At 44.7% G+C, this 18,002-nt stretch overlaps 1 protein-coding gene across 1 annotated transcript in view; it reads right to left on the reverse strand.

The window, feature by feature from the left end:
* dnajb5 (DnaJ heat shock protein family (Hsp40) member B5) overlaps window positions 1–18,002 on the reverse strand; it is a 60,647-nt gene that overhangs the window by 16,073 nt on the left and 26,572 nt on the right. Inside the window, exon 3 of the mRNA XM_078219483.1 lies at window positions 14,799–15,409. Coding sequence (XP_078075609.1) covers window positions 14,799–15,409 — 611 coding nt within the window. The remainder of the gene's footprint in view (window positions 1–14,798; window positions 15,410–18,002) is intronic.

Raw genomic sequence — 18,002 nt, forward strand, 5'->3', positions numbered from 1 at the left:
TGCATTTGTTCAGTTTTCCACCATGACACTCCATAGGGTGCAGCCCGATCATGTGGCCCTCATGGAACGGCCCCTTAAAGGGGTCACGCTACCACATCCCTTCCCCCCCTCCCACCCCCCAACTCCTGAAGTCACTCAAGGAGAAACAGAAAAAAAATCCACAAACAATAGTTTATAAAGAAAAATCATAAAGGGGAACCTCCATGACAACCTGTCACAAGTTTAATCGATCCGGTGACTTATGAACTTTCGTAGACCGTCTCAACTCCAATCTAGGTTTGTCTGGAAATGACAAATCAGGTCGGGCAGAATTGAAAGACAAACTCATCAACCTAGGGTCTAATTCATCCTTGGTGGCTGCTGCAATCTCCGTTACTGCCGCTACTGGTTGATCAGGTTCCACATTCAGGAGTGGGATCCCCACTCCCAATCCAGGCAGATCTACCTGGACTGAGTGTGTTACCTGCTGGTCCCTTTTCTCAGGTACCACTCTCCTTCTCGGGCGATCCATATGGTTCTTGATGCAACATCCTTGCACCTCCACAAAACAGGAGATTGAACATATCCTTTCCACGATCTTCCCACCCACCTATGCTGGTCCAGTTGCAAAATTTCTGATCACAACTAAATCTTCATCTCTGAAGACTCTCATGCTCTTCCTTGGGTCCTGACTCTGTGAGAAGTTTGCCTAGCCTCCACCCTCCCCACCAAATTTGGGAATATCATATCCAACCGTGTCGTTAGACGACATCCCACTAGCAACTCTGTTATCATGACCCTCGTGGTCACAACTGGCGTAGTGTTGTACAACAGAAAGCTGGCCATTCTTAATGGGAGAAGCCTAATTACTTGTCTCTTCATTGAGGCTGTAAATGTTTGCGTGGCACATTCTACTAACACGTTTGTTGTTGGATGGTAAGGTGCTGACCCAACGTGACGCATGCCATTTAATTTTACATTGAGAGTCCACTACAATCAGAAACATTTGGCACAAGGCTCCCACAAAGTTGATATGTATTCTTGCCTAGGGTTTCCCTGTTCACTCCCAAGGGTGTAAATTAGCCAGCGGCGGCAGGCCTGCTGAGCTTGACAACTGGGGAATTGACTAACCATCCTCTCTATTTCTGCATCAAGGCCTGGCCACCACACAACTCCTGGCTAGTGGTTACATCCTGCTTTGATCTGGATGAGAGTTGTGCAGCTGTTGCACAATAGCCATCTTCCTTGGGGCGGGATTATAACCCTCACTCTGCACAACATCCTGTCTTCACAAGTTACCTCCTTCCTTCTTTGCTGATAGAGCTTCAACAGCTTAGACTTCTCAGATCTCCACCCTTGCAATACCATTTTTAAAAAATCTTTGATAATACTGGATCTCTTTCTGTTCACATTCTTATGTGTTTCACTGAGACTGGCAAGGACTCTATCATATGCAGTGCCAGCACTATCTTTTGTGGAATTGGCCGTGATACCACAATCTGTGGCAATTGCAACATACTCAGCGCACCCGCATTAGATATCTGTGTTCCTGGGCGATGCTGGAAAGTGTAATTGAATGCGGCCAATAAGAGAGTCCACCTTTGCACTCTTGTTGAAGCTATTGGCGGCACTGGCTCATCTCCTCTGAACAAACCCAGCAAAGGCTTGTGGTCCAAAATAATTGTAAAATGCCAACCATAAATGTATTGATGGAACTGTGTATATTACTGCCACCTCCTCATCAATTTATTTTCCGCCACAGACAAAGTATTTGAGGCAAAGACAATTGGCTTTTCCGCTCCATCAAGCAGTTTGGGGACAACACTATTCCAACTCCATAGAGAGATGCATCATACATCACCAAGAAGAACTTAATCAGATCACAGTGCACCAATAATGCTGACAACCGCAGGGCCTATTTGATTTTTGTGAATGCCTCCTTTTAGTTTACTCCCCACCTCCATGACGGATTGTTTCTTTAACAATTGGTGGAGTGGGGCTAAGGTGGTGAATATATTTTGTAGAAACCCACCATAATAGTTTACCATTCTGAGAAATGATTTTAATTCAGAGATGTTTAGTGGCTGCGGAGTGTCTTTTACTTTGTCTTCCAAAGGATGCAAACCTTTTTCGTCCACCCTAAAACCTAAATAGGCAACTTTGTCTGCTTGGAAGGTACATTTCTCCCGTTTATGCCTAACCTCTGCTTCTTTAAATTGCTTTACAACCTCCTTCAAGTTTACCCTGTGTTCTCCAGGTGTCGTTCCTGTCATTAAAAAAGTTGAGATAAACCACTACATCTGGGATGTCCTGTAAAAGACTTTCCATTGTATGTTGGAAAATAGCACCTGCTGATGAGACTCTGAAAGGCAAGCATTTATATTGGCATAAACCCTTGTGAGTATTGATGGTTACCAGTCTCGAGTTCTCATCCAATTCCAACTGTTGGTAGGCATGACTAAGGTCCAATCTGGCTTATTTTAAAATTCTAGCTAGTCTCAGAAAAGTAGAAACACAAAAACCAGAAGCAGGAGTAGGCCATTTGACCCTTCAAGCCTGATATCTGGATTTTCAAAGAGCCTTCGAAAGGTGTCCGTTATAGATCATTGAATCAGGTCAGAGAATATAGCGTCGGGCATGCATAGAATTAAGAAGCAGGAAGGTAAGGTAAATCTATATTGAACATTGGGTTGACTACGTTTCGGGAGCTGCATGCTGGTCACCGTATTATGTAAAAGGATTTAAAAGCACTGGAGAGAGTGCATAAAAGATTTACAAGGATGATACCAGAAACACAGATTATATGCATCAGGAAAAGATTGACAGGTTGGGTCTCTTCTGCAAAAGAATCAATTCAGAGGAACAGGACTGTCACTTAGAAAGGCATGGATTAATACTCAAGGACAGTCAGTATAGATTTGTTAAAGGAATTTTGTATCTGAAAACTTTGAACTTTTTGAAATAACATGAGGCTTGATGAAGGTAGGGCAATTGGATTTTAACAAGGTTAAAGGCTCATGAGATAGAGTACAGGAATGAGATAGAAAAACTGGCAAACTGGTGTGGCGACAATAATCTCTCCCTCAATGTCAACAAAACGAAGGAGATTGTTATCGCCTTCAGGAAGCGTTGTGGAGAACATGCCCCTGTCTATATCAATGGTTGAGAGCTTCAAGTTTTTAGGTGTCCAGTTCACTAACAACCTGTCCTGGTCCCCCCATGCCAACACTATAGGTATAAAAGCCCACCAAGCCTCTACTTTCTCAGAAGACTAATGAAATTTGGCCTGTCAGCTACGACTCTCACCATCTTTTACAGATGCACCATAGAAAGCATTCTTTCTGGTGGTATAGCTTGGTATAGCTCCTGCGCTGCCCAAGTCCGCAAGGAACTACAAAAGGGCGTGAATGTAGCCCAATCCATCACGCAAACCAGCCTCACATCCATTGACTCTGTCTACACTTCCCGCTACCTCGGCAAAACAGCCAGCATAATTAAGGATCCCACGCACCCCGGACATTCTCTCTTTCACCTTTGTCCATCGGGAAAAAAAATACAAAAGTCTGAGGTCACGTACCAACCGACTCAAGAACAGCCTCTTCGCTGCTGCTGTCAGACTTTTGAATGGACCTAACCTTGCATTAAGTTGATCTTTCTCTACACCCTAGCTATAACTGTAACACTACATTCTGCGCACTCATTTACATAAGAACATAAGAAATAGGAGCAGGAGTAGGCCATCTAGCCCCTCGAGCCTGCCCCGCCATTCAATAAGATCATGGCTGATCTGACGTGGATCAGTACCACTTACCCGCCTGATCCCCATAACCCTTAATTCCCTTACCGATCAGGAATCCATCCATCCGCGCTTTAAACATATTCAGCGAGGTAGCCTCCACCACCTCAGTGGGCAGAGAATTCCAGAGATTCATCACCCTCTGGGAGAAGAAGTTCCTCCTCAACTCTGTCTTAAACCGACCCCCCTTTATTTTGAGGCTGTGTCCTCTAGTTTTAACTTCCTTACTAAGTGGAAAGAATCTCTCCGCCTCCACCCTATCCAGCCCCCGCATTATCTTATAAGTCTCCATAAGATCCCCCCTCATCCTTCTAAACTCCAACGAGTACAAACCCAATCTCCTCAGCCTCTCCTCATAATCCAAACCCCTCATCTCCGGTATCAACCTGGTGAACCTTCTCTGCACTCCCTCCAATGCCAATATATCCTTCCTCATATAAGGGGACCAATACTGCACACAGTATTCCAGCTGCGGCCTCACCAATGCCCTGTACAGGTGCATCAAGACATCCCTGCTTTTATATTCTATCCCCCTCGCGATATAGGCCAACATCCCATTTGCCTTCTTGATCACCTGTTGTACCTGCAGACTGGGCTTTTGCGTCTCATGCACAAGGACCCCTTTCCTTCTCTATGAACAGTATGCTCTGTGTAACGTGCAAGAAGCAATACTTTTCACTGTATGCTAATACATGGGACAATAATAAATCAAATCAAACCATGGGATCCAGGGGAATGTAGCAGGCTGAATATAAATTGGCTTAGTGACAGGGAACAAGAGATAATTGTAAATGGATGTTTTTCCAACTGGTGGACTGTTTCATGATTGGTGCACAGGGCTCAAGACTAGGTCCCCTGCTTTTTGTGGTATATAATAATGATTTGGGTGCAAATTTGGGGAGAATGATCAAGAAGTTAACAGATTACACAAAAATTGGCTATGTGGTTGATAGTGAGGGGTATAGCTGTAGACTGCAGAAAATATCAATGGACTGAGGATAGTTAGAAAAGTGGCAAATGTAATTCAACCCAGAGAAATGTGAGGTGATATACTTAAGGGATACACAATTTAGGAGAGGATGCTGAGACCTTGGAGACACAGGGACCTTGGAGTGAAGGTCCAGATTCCTGAAGATAGCAGAACAGGTGGCTATGGTAGTTAAGAGAGCATATGGAATGCTTTTATTTATTAGCGAACTTGGCATGGGAGTGGATAATTATATTAAAATATAATCATGTCCCATAGGCGAGGGTTGGGGATAATCGCGATCTCACCAGCGAGATTTGCGATTTCCAGTTTTTGTCGGATTTTGCACCCGGAGAGTATGGTTCAAGATCCTGCCAATTGTATTTTCACTAGACAGGATACAAAGGAGATGTACGAGGATGTTGCCAGGACAGGAAAATTGAGGAAAGATTGACTAAGCTGGGGTTGTTCTCCTTGGAACAGAGGAGTCTGAAGGGAGATTTGATTGAGATATATAAAATTGCGAGGGGCCTGGATAGAATAGTGGGAAGGACCTATTTACTTTAGTAGAGAGGTCAGTGACTAGGTGACACAGATTAGTAGGGAGATGAAGAAAATCATTTTCACCCAGAGGGTTGCAGGAAGGGGCCTAGAACTCACTGACTGAAAGGGCAGCAGAGGCAGAAACCCTCAACTCTTTAAAATATGTTTATATATGCAGCTCAAGTGCTGTAACATGCAGGGCTATAGACCATATGCTGGAAAGTGGAATTAGGAAGGGTGGCTCAATTTTTCGCTGGAGTAGACATGTTGGGCCAAGTGACCTCTTTCTGTGCCATAAACCTTTTATGATACTATGAAATTGTCAGTGTATGATTACCCACTGAATCCAAACATTATGACCAGTGAAAAAATGAAGTGGATATGTGGGCACTGTTTACATCATTACCGAAGAGGAAACAAAAGTAAAATTTGAAGCAAAATATTTTGCAAGCTGGATAGCCATCAGTTGAATACTGTTCAAAGTTTGAGTCTTCTATTAAGCTTCATTGATGAAATTTACAAAAAAGATGAACGATGACATGCGATCCATGCATGGTCTGACTTTGATTATTTTTTAAAGACTGACAGTCACTCCATGAGGAATATATAAATGAACTTTGACAGACTGTGTGCAAGATTGGAGAAATTCAATTTGGAGATTTATTATTCAGTGCTCGTATTTGAATTGTTATGTAGTACTATGGTATCAATCATGGACAGGCACCTGGTCTTAACTGCAGTTTAGTTCCTAGAAAAAGACGCCCATTTGGATCAAATCTCTAGCTCTAATTAAAGATCCTCTAGACTTGAAATGTTAGCTCTATTCTCTCCTCACAGATGCAGTCAGACCTGCTGAGATTTTCCAGCATTTTCTGTTTTTGGATCAAATCTCTGCTGCTTGTTAAAAAATAATCCTGATGAAGGAGTCACTTCCAGCAGCTTTAATGGCACAAATGGGACATTCTGCTGCGTCAGAATGGATGGAGGACACAACGATTGCGGCCTCTCTAGATTGTTCAGATATGGAGCACAGACTATACAGATGATACAAAGTTGGGTGGGAGGTGAGCGGTGAGGAGGATGCAGAGATGCTTCAGTGTGATTTGAATAGGCTGAGTATGTGGGCATATTCATGGCAGCTGCATTATAATGTGGATAAATGTGAGGTTATCCACTTTGGTAGCACTAATAGGAAGACAGATTATTACTTGAATGGGTGTAAATTGAGAGAGATCAATACTCAGCAAGACGTTGGTGTCCTTGTGCATCAGTCGCTGAAACTAAGTGTGCAGGTACAGCAGGCAATAAAGAAGGCAAATGGTATGTTGGCCTTCATAGCGAGAGGATTTGAGTATAGGAATAGGGATGTTTTACTGCAATTGTATAGTGCGTAAGTGAGGCCACACTTGGGAGTATTTTGTGCAGTTTTGGCGTCCTTATCTGAGGAAGGATGTCCTAGCGAGTACAGCGAAGGTTTACCAGGCTGATTCCTGGGATGGCAGGTCTATCATATGAAGAGAGACTAAGTCAGTTAGGATTATATTCACTGAATTTAGAAGAGTGCAAGGGGATCTCAGAGAAACTTATAAAATTATAACAGGATTAGACCGGGTAGATTCAGAATGTTTCCAATGGTGGGGGAGTCCAGAACTAGGGGTCATAGTTTGAGGATAAGGGGTAAACCTTTCGGAACTAAGGCGATGAGAAATTTCTTCACCCAGAGGGTGATGAATGTGTGGAATTCACAACCACAGAAAGTAGTTGAGGGCAAAATGTTTTCTGACTTCAAGAAGAAATTAGATATAGCTCTTTGGGCTAAACGGATCAAGGGAAAATGGGGGTGGGGAAGGGAGATCAGGATATTGAATTTGATGATCAGCCATGATCAATGCGAAAGATGATTTAAATGTACTGCGTTGCACTTGTCTACTCTTTCGCTCTGTTATCTCAAAATATTCAATAAGGTCGGTCAAGTGACAAGTGGGTGTGTTGGGGAGGTTAGTGGCAAATGGAGAAGTGGCAAGAAGGAGGGAAGCGGTGAGCACGAGTGTCAGGGAGGTGGCAGAAGCACTGAGTGAGAGGTAAATAGTAGACATCCTCAAGTTAGTAAGTAGACTCATTAGCTAGGTTCAAAACAGCAAAAGGTTTTTAATGTAACATTATACATCAGAAGCATAACCCATTCTTATTATGTATTCTTATAGAAAGGTGATTTTCATTTAACATGTTAGTGTTTAATGCACTTTTTTTTTAAGAACACCCTTTCCAAGTTCCTCTCTAGCCACTTACCCTGGCACCATGTAGGCAACGCACCCTTCGGGATTCTTATTCTTGGCTGCAGAGACTATCATCTGCCTAATTGTCAATCCCCTGTTGTTGCTACATTTGTATTCTGCTCTCCATCCCCTTCTCCCAGACAACCTTCTACGCCAAAGTGCCTTGGTCTACACTATGGCTGCCCTCCCTTCAGTCCTTCTCTTTACCCTCACAGCTAGCAAGTATAGTGTACCTGTTGGACAGTACCGGGAGCTGTGTTTCCTTCCTCTTAATATCTCTGAAATCCCTGCTATCCAGCTCCCTATCACTCAACTTAGCAAAACTGGAATCAATGGGCATCAGAGGGCAAACTCTCCGCTGGCTGGAGTCATACTTGGTATATAGGAAGATGGTTGTGGAGGGTCAGTCATCTCAGCTCCAGGACATCTCTGCAGGAGTCCCTCAGGGTCGTGTCCTAGGCCCAACAATCTTCAGCTGCTTCAATCAATGATCTTCCCTCCATCATAAGGTCAGAAGTGGGGATGTTCAGTACCATTCATGACTCCTCGGATACTGAAGCAGTCCATGTCCAAATGCAACAAGATCTGGATAATATCCAGGCTTGGGCTGACAAGTGGCAAGTTACATTCGCGCCACACAAATGCCAGGCAATGACCATCACCAATAAGAGACACTCTAACCACCACCCCTTGACATTTAATGGTGTAGCCATCACGGAATCCCCCACTGTCGACATCCTTGGGGTTACCATTGACCAGAAACTGAACTGGACTTACCACATAAACACAGTGGCTACAAGAGCAGGTCAGAGGCTCGGAATACTGTGGCGAGTAACACACCTCCTGACTCCCCAAAGCCTATCCACCATCTACAAAGCAGAAGTCAGAAGTGTGATGGAATACTCCCCACTTGCCTGGATGGATGCAGCTCCAACAACACTCAAGAAGCTTGACATCATCCAGGACAAAGCAGCCCATTGGCTTGATTGGCACCACATCTACAAACATTCAATCCCTCCATCACCGACACTCAGTAGCAGCAGTATGTACTATCTACAAGATGCACTGCAGCAATTCACCAAAGATCCTTAGACACCTTCCAAACCCACGACTACTTCCATCCAGAAGGACAAGGGCAGCAGATAAATGGGAACACCACTATCTGCAAGTTCCCCTCCAAGCCACGCACCATCCTGACTTGGAAATATATCGCCGTTCCTTCACAGTCGCTGGGTCAAAATCCTGGAATCCTGTCCCTAACGACATTGTGGGTCAACCCACAGCACGTGGACTGCAGCGATCCAAGGTGGCGCCTCACCACCATTTTCTCAAGAGCAACTAGGGATGGGCAATAAATGCTGGCCAGTCAGCTATGCCCATGTCCCACGAATGAATAAAAAACCCTCCTTTTCCGGAGCCATTGTTTTCCCTGGGGCATGATTATATTCTGGATAAAACTGTTCAGAAAATCCTCTCCCTCCCTCAATCCTCTCCCTCCCTCCCTGACTGGTTGGCAAGTAGGTTCTAGTTATCGGTATTCTTGCAAAGTATCCTGTTGAGTGCAAGATGAAAAGCTTCAATATGTCTCTTTCTTCAGCAATGGCTCTTATTTTATTTACTGAATTAACTTGCTATTCAACAAATTAAGTGTGGTAGCGTGACCCCTTTAAGGGGGCATTCCCTGGCAGTAATGTGGTTGGGCTGGACCCTATGGAGTATTGTGGTGGAAAGCGGCGCCAATGGAGTGTGAGGGAGCATATCCTGGGTCAGGAAGGATCAGCAGTTGGAGCCAGGGAGGCATAGTATATAGTCACATAGAATTCTGTCAGACCCTATTTGTATTTATCGTTATTTGTTGCTTTAGCAATAAAGCCTGTGTGTTCTGAAACTTCATTGAGATGCCCTCAATTTATTACATTGGCAACAAGGAAAAATTTTCCAAGCTCTTGGGATGGGAGATCTCGGAGGGAGGTGTTGACCCGTTAGAGAAAATCTCCATTACAAGCTCTTGCCTGGGAAATCTTCAAGTCAGGATGGCAACTGTACAGAAAGGATGGGTTACACCTTAACTGGAAGGGAGCAAATATCCTGGCTGGGAGTTTTGCTAGAGTGTTTCGGCAGGATTTAAACTAGTGTGGCAGGGGGGTGGGGAACCAAACAGTAGGTCAGTAAATACTGAGGCTGGGGTTGAGCTGGGGGCCAGGGCAAGGCTAGCTAAGAAGAGGAGCACTCTGGAGGAGGATGACCTGAGTGAGCCTGGAGGTCTGGAGTGCATCTGCTTCAATGCGAGGAGCGTAACGGGTAAAACAGACAAACCTACGGCCTTAATGCTTATGCGGAATTTGAATGTGGTTGCGGTGACGGAAACTTGGTTAAAAGGACAGGACTGGCAGCTGAATATTCCGGGGTATAAGTGTTTTAGGCGAGACAGAGGAGGGGCTAAAAAAGGTGGGGGAGTAGCGATATTAGTTAAGGAGCATATTACCGCGGTGCAGAGGGTAGACAACTTAGAGGGGTCATGTACTGAGTCGCTGTGGGTGGAACTCAGAATCAGGAAGGGTGCAGTCACTATGCTGGGGGTGTACTACAGACCACCCAACAGCCCACGGGAAGTGGAGGAAAGGATATGTCAGGAGATTCTGGATAGGTGCAGAAAACATAGGGTTGTTGTAGTGGGGGACTTTAATTTCCCTGGCACAGACTGGAAAGTGCTTAGAGCTGGGGGTTCGGACGGGGAGGAATTTGTAAAATGCGTACTGGAAGGTTCTTTGGAACAGTATGTAGATAGCCCGACTAGAGAGAGGGCTATACTGGACCTAGTTCTGGGAAATGAGCCCGGTCATGGACAAGGATGAGTGCTGTCCTACGGGCAGGGTGCTAAATTGGGGGAAGGCTAACTATAGCCAGATTAGGCAGGAATTGGTGGATGTTGATTGGGAGAGGATGTTCGAGGGTAAGTCCGCGTCTGACATTTGGGAGTCTTTTAAGGAACTATTGATAAGGCTGCAGGATAGGCATGCGCCTGTAAAAAGGAAAGATAGGAAAGGTAGGATTCGAGAGCCGTGGATAACCAGGGAAATTGAGGATCTGATTAAAATGAAAAGGGAGGCGTACGTTAAGTCCAGGCAACAGAAAACAGATGGAGCTCTGGAGGAATACAGAGAGAGTAGGAAAGAACTCAAACGGGGAGTTAGAAGGGCAAAAAGAGGTCACGAGATGTTCTTGGCAGGCAGGATTAAGGAGAATCCTAAGGCATCCTATTCATACGTTAGGAACAAAAGAGTTGTCAGGGAGAAAATCGGACCTCTCAGGGACAAAGGAGGGGAATTATGCTTAGAACCTAAGGGAATAGGGGAGATCCTAAATGAATACTTTGCATTGGTATTCACGAAGGAGAGGGGCGTGTTAACCGGGAGTGTCTCAGAGGGAGGTGTTGACCCGTTAGAGAAAATCTCCATTACAAGAGAGGGAGTGTTAGGTTTTTTAGGGAACATTAAAACTGACAAAGCCCCAGGGCCTGATGGCATCTATCCTCGACTGCTCAGGGAGACGAGAGATGAAATTGCTGGGCCTCTGACGGAAATCTTTGTCGCTTCTTTGGTCACGGGTGAGGTCCCTGAGGATCGGAGGATAGCGAATGTGGTCCCGTTGTTTAAGAAGGGTAGCAGGGATAACCCAGGAAATTATGGGCCGGTGAGCTTGACGTCCGTGGTAGGGAAGTTGTTGGAGAGGGTTCTTAGAGACAGGATGTATGTGCATTTAGAACAGAACAATCTCATTAGTGACAGACAGCATGGTTTTGTAAGAGGGAAGTCGTGCCTTACAAATTTGGTGGAGTTTTTTGAGGAAGTGACAAAAACGGTTGATGAAGGAAGGGCCGTGGATGTCGTCTATATGGATTTCAGTAAGGCATTTGACAAAGTCCCACATGGCAGGTTGGTTAAGAAGGTTAAGGCTCATGGGATACAAGGAGAAGTGGCTAGATGGGTGGAGTACTGTCTTGGCCATAGGAGACAGAGGGTAGTGGTCGAAGGGTCTTTTTCCGGCTGGAGGTCTGTGACCAGTGGTGTTCCGCAGGGCTCTGTACTGGGACCTCTGCTATTTGTGATATATATAAATGATTTGGAAGAAGGTGTAACTGGTGTAATCAGCAAGTTTGCGGATGACACGAAGATGGCTGGACTTGCGGATAGCGAAGAGCATTGTCGGGCAATACAGCAGGATATAGATAGGCTGGAAAATTGGGCAGAGAGGTGGCAGATGGAGTTTAATCCGGATAAATGCGAAGTGATGCATTTTGGAAGAAATAATGTAGGGAAGAGTTATACAATAAATGACAGTCATCAGGAGTATAGAAACACAGAGGGACCTAGGTGTGCAAGTCCACAAATCCTTGAAGGTGGCAACACAGGTGGAGAAGGTGGTGAAGAAGGCATATGGTATGCTTGCCTTTATAGGACGGGGTATAGAGTATAAAAGCTGGAGTCTGATGATGCAGCTGTATAGAACGCTGGTTAGGCCACATTTGGAGTACTGCGTCCAGTTCTGGTCGCCGCATTACCAGAAGGACGTGGAGGCGTTAGAGAGAGTGCAGAGAAGGTTTACCAGGATGTTGCCTGGTATGGAGGGTCTTAGCTATGAGGAGAGATTGGGTAGACTGGGGTTGTTCTCCCTGGAAAGACGGAGAATGAGGGGAGATCTAATAGAGGTGTACAAGATTATGAAGGGTATAGATAGGGTGAACAGTGGGAAGCTTTTTCCCAGGTCGGAGGTGACGATCACGAGGGGTCACGGGCTCAAGGTGAGAGGGGCGAAGTATAACTCAGATATCAGAGGGACGTTTTTTACACAGAGGGTGGTGGGGGCCTGGATTGCGCTGCCAAGTGGGGTGGTGGAGGCAGGCACGCTGACATCGTTTAAGACTTACCTGGATAGTCACATGAGCAGCCTGGGAATGGAGGGATACAAACGATTGGTCTAGTTGGACCAAGGAGCGGCGCAGGCTTGGAGGGCCGAAGGGCCTGTTTCCTGTGCTGTACTGTTCTTTGTTCTCTTTGTTCTTAGAGAGGGAAGAGACTGGAGCGTCGAAGATAAGTAAAAAAGCAAGGTACAGGTGCAGTGTTAAAATGCCTTTAAATCGGGAAATTAGAACAGTTCTACCACGAAGTAGAAAACGCAGGCCAGTATATTGAAAGACGACGTTACTTTTTTGTTGTGAATGAGATGACAACTGAAGAAAAGTGGAAGGTTATTCTGCTCACAGTTTGTGGCCCACAGGCCAGTACAACAGAAGAACTACAGATAGAAAGAATGATGATGAGGGCACTTTGAGCAAATCTAGATATTGCAGATAGGATTGGACCAGCATAATAGACAAATGAACCCAGGAATGCCCAGGGAACAATTAACAGGTGCTTCAGATGTGATGCAATGTCATTGTGTGATGAACTGCCCAAAGCAGAACAGTATGGTTTTCAAAGTGACACACAACATAAAGAATTCATATGTTGATGATAATGATCAGTCTGGGGAATTGAACTAGTCAGAAAAAGTTTTAGTCTGGTAATGAGTGTATTAGTTATGCATTCATTTAATAGTGCCATACTATAGTGATTGCACTTCAACAGTATGCAAGCAGATTAGTTAAAATGCTATTTAGATTCACTTAGTAAGGATTTGAGTAATGTTACAGAGTATGTAAGTTCTACTTGTTTCAAGTTTGGGGATGACAATACATTGAGGTCTATTAAAAGGCTGGAAAACAGCTGGATTAAGCCACTTTATTAGTTCTGTGTTCTCTATTCAGATACCCTTGATGTTGAGCAAGCCTTCCATGAAAAAGGCACACATGAAACAGGACATGGAACATGATAAAGTAATCGTTTTCCCAATCAGGGCACTGTAGCACTCACTTAGAAAAATCTGATACTTGTAGAGAGAATGTTAAAGACATGGCATTAGGTAATAAGAATGAGAGAAAAAATATTGTCTGAAAGTTACACAATTTGATCAGCCTTCTCATCACAGATTAAAAATCCTACTAAAGGATGTAGGTGTGATTGAGTATACAAGGCTCAAAAGAGATGAGTGCAAAATGTGACATATGCAAAAGATATTGGAAGACTCTGCTACGTCCCACTAAGTCTTCCACTGGCACAAGGCTTGGGTGAAGAAATACATTTATTTAAAAATATGGGGCAAAGAAACAATTTCACTTTACACTTATAAACATGGCAACCATATTCAGTCTTAACATCCCGGGGGCTTACCATTGACCAGAAACTGATCTAGACCAGCCATATAAATACTGCAGCTACAGGAAGCTGGGAATTTTGCATAGTAACTCACATCCTGACTCCCTAAAGCCTGTCTGCCATCTACAAAGCAGAAATCAGGAGTGTGATAGAACACTCTCCACTTGGTCAAATATAGTACAGTTCCAACAACACGTGGAAGCTCAACACCATCCAGGACAAAATATCCACTTGGTTGTTATCCCATCCCTTCCTTCAATATCTACTCCCTCCACCACCAATGCAGTGGCAGCAGTGTGTACCATCTAAAAGATTCATTGTAGCAACTCATCAATGCTCCTTTGACAGCACCTTTGAACCTGCAACCTCTATTACTTAAGACAGGAGCAGCAGATACCTAGGAACATCACCACCTTCAAGTTCCCCTCCACACCCACACACCACCCTGACTTGGAACTATATTGCCATTCCTTCACTGTCACTCAGTCAAAATCGTGGAACTCCCTAATAGCACTGTGGGTGTACCTACACTACATGGACTGCAGCGGTTTGAAAAGGCAGCTCATCACCATCGTCTCAGGAGCAATTAGGGATGGATACCAAAAAATGCTGGCACAACCACATCCTGTGAAAAGGATGAAAAAAAATAACACCCACACCCCCAATAATCCAGTGTGTAAAACTTGTCATGCAGCTCCCTTGGAATGCACATTTGACTGGAAGCCAAGTCTGTAGATCAGCTGGTTCCTGGGCAATTATGTCATAAGCACTCTACAGCATACAGGAAATCTTTATTCCCGGGGCTCAACTGATATCCCTCCGTCCAACCTTGGCAGGTTATAATTCAAGCTTTTTGTTTTCCTAGGACCAAATCAAACTATGTTCTATTCTAGTGTATAAACATTGGGTAACAGAAAATAACTGACATTTCAAGATTGCCTCTAAATTTTTGATAGGTTAGAACAAAATTTGTTTGTACCTACCTCTCTAAGGGTGATCTTCGCAACATAAACAACATTGGATCCATCTCTCTTGAAATGGAGATGAGGCTTGTCTTTTAGAATAAAGACAATATCAGCTGGGATGTTGGTTGCTGTTTCATCACCTTCCCTGGGAAATGTGATTTTTGTGCCCTCTTTCCAACCTTTTTTAATAACAACATTCAGAATCTTGTCTTCGGTCCTTGTGGTTCGGCCATCTGGGTTCAACCGCCTACGCGTGATCTTCATTCTTTTAGTACAACCATGATAGATTTCTTCAAGAGATACTCTAAGTTCATGAATTACAGGGGGGTCTTGTATCTTTCTTCGAGTATGGAAGGAGTCTGGATGCCGTCGATGAAATCCATTAATTCCATTGAAACCAAAACGGTTAAATGCATTGAAGGGATCGTGGTCATCATCATCATCATCAATGTCCATGTCTTCATGGCTGAAGTCACTAGCCATTCTGGAGCGTCCTTGAGTACCAAAGAAAATATCAAAAGGACTAGAACCACCAAAAAAGGAAGCAAACGTAGCATGGGGATCACCATGGAAAGTGTAGTGGAACGTATTACCAGGGCCACCAGGAGACACCCCTCCAGCCTTCAGACCTATAATATAAAACAGATTACACACAAGTGTTATAAAAAGGGTTTTTCTTAAACAGTAAAAAATGACTTTGCTTATTGAGTGGGCTGAACCCACAGAATGGGGGCAGTTCTCCCAGCCCACTGAAACTCAAGCAAAGACCGTTTAGCTGGCTTCCTGCTAGGTACCACGGCCTCCGCGAGTCTTCAGCCGCCGAATTTCCGGCGCTGTCAGCTCCGCGCCAGAAATTATGTAGATGAAGATTTACATCCTATTAACAGGCACAGGACTGAGGTCTCTGGGCCCACCAGAGTCCCCCACCCCCTCCCCCCACCAGGGAGGTTTCACTCCAGCGGGGTTTACAACAGTTCCCCACTTGCGGGGAACTGGTGGCCCGACCACGCTGGAGTGGGGGGCCATGGAAGCCTCCTGGGAGGCCATGGAAGCCTCCTGGGAGGTCAGGGATTGGGGGGGTGCCCCCAGGCATTGCCAGCTTGGCACTGCCCAAGGGGGCAAAGTGTCATTGCCCACCAGGCATCACCAAGGGAGTGGGGGAGAGAAGAGATTGGTAGGGGAGTCCTGCTGCCACCCTGCACTCAGCAGCCACAGAGGGAGGGAAGCCAGTGATCGAGACCGGCCCGGACACATCAGGGAGGTGAGCGATCGAGTGGTCGTACAGCTGGCCAGCAATCTGGAAGCTGGCAGTGTGGAGCAATTGCGCATGCACCGATCTCGGCCCATGTGCAGTGGCCCATGTGCAGTGGCCCGCTCTGCGCTATGCTGCCGGCCTCTCAAGTGGAAATAGGCCCCAACCCTGGATTTTTAATGAGATTCACGCTAGTGCACTCTGCAGTGCACAGAGTGTTGGAGATTCATTTTGAAAATCCTGCTGAAAAAAACCAATGTGATTTACTCCAGTTTTTATGCAAGTTCGACACTTAGAATTTTTTTGGGAGAACCCCACTCAATAAGTTTCAAAAAGTTGCAAGTGACCTAAACAATAGGCCTCAAAATGGCTGAATATTTACACAGCTTTGTAAATTATGAAGTGACGTTATCAGAAGGGAGTCGGGCAGTCTGAACATAGTTTAATGTCCTTGGTGCACTATAATTGTGAACTTCCATCTCCTGAATTACTTAAAGGCTCAGATATTATTCAGTTGGATGGGGACCAAACCATTGAACTCCACCATTTTAGACAATGGACCCTGTCTGGGTAGCAGGCCCCACCGACCATTTTGTTCTAATCACTTTAAACAATGTACCTGGAATGAACGTGTTATGGCCATTTTGGAAACTGGCTGGTATATGGCTGGTTTGTTAAATAAGGTCACATGACAGCAAACTAGCCCTTTATATAAAAAGATACTGATTTCCAAGGTCAGTGTGTGGAAATACCAAGAGGGGGTAACAGCAAAAAGACTAGTGCTCCTCTTCTATCTCTCACTCTCCCTAGCCAATTTGCAAGGGTGTACCTTGCCTGTTCAATACCACAAACAGCACATTCAACATAAAACCAAAGAATCCAGAAAGATTACCGAACCCAGCCTAAAACCACCCAAGTCATCAAGCTACAGGATCCGTATAGGAGTAACTTTATTTTCGGACTTAACCTACTCTCCTTCTTTGTAACTCGTTTGTGTGTGCATACGTGTGTGTGTGTATGAACCTCTTGAATGCATTTGTGAGGTAGAGTTGGAGCATTTTATTATTTTTTTTAAAGATCAGGTGTTACATACAATAATTACCATTTAAAAAAAGATTTACAAGGAAACCTATCTCTGTGATACAGTCACAATAATTAAACGCATCAAATTATTTTTAAAACACCTGCTGCACTCAACTGATAGGAGGAAAGAGAGCAGGGGCTGGTCTACCACTTCCAGGTTACTGCGGGAGGCAAGGGAAGAAATAGCTGGGGCCTTAACAGATATCCTCACATCCTCTTTGACCACAGGCAAAGTTCCAGAGGACTGGAGAATAGCCAATGTTGTTCCCTTGTTTAAGAAAAGAAGCAGGGATAATCCAGAAAATTATAGGCAGGCGAGCCTGGCATCAGTGGTGGGGAAGCTTTTGGAGAAGATACTGAGGGACGGGATATATGCACATTTGGAGGAAAATGGACTAGTTAGTGACAGGCAGCATGGTTTTGTACGGGGAAGGTCATGTCTCTTGATTGAGTTTTTTGAAAAGGTGACAAAAGAAATTGATGAGGGAAAGACTGTGGATGTAGTTTATGTGGACTTTAGTAAGGCGTTTGACAAGGTCCCACATGACAAGACTGGTACAAAAATTAAAATCACATGGGATTCGGGGTGGATTAGTTGGATGGAAACAGAACTGGCTTGGTTATAAAAGAGAGTAGCAGTGGAAGGGTATTTTTCAGAATGGAGATCTGTAACTCGTGGTATTCCGCAAGGATCAGTGCTGGGACCTCTGTTGTTTGTAGTATATATAAATGATGTGGAGGAAAATGTGGGTGGTCTGATTAGCGGATGCGGATGACATGGAGATAGGCGGAGTTGCTGATAGTGCTGGGGAGAATATAATAGGATATAGATAAATTGGAGACTTGGACACAGAAATGGCAGATAGAGTTTAATCCAGTAGAGGTGG

Source organism: Mustelus asterias, chromosome 1, assembly GCF_964213995.1.
Source record: "Mustelus asterias chromosome 1, sMusAst1.hap1.1, whole genome shotgun sequence".
NCBI lineage: Eukaryota > Metazoa > Chordata > Chondrichthyes > Carcharhiniformes > Triakidae > Mustelus > Mustelus asterias.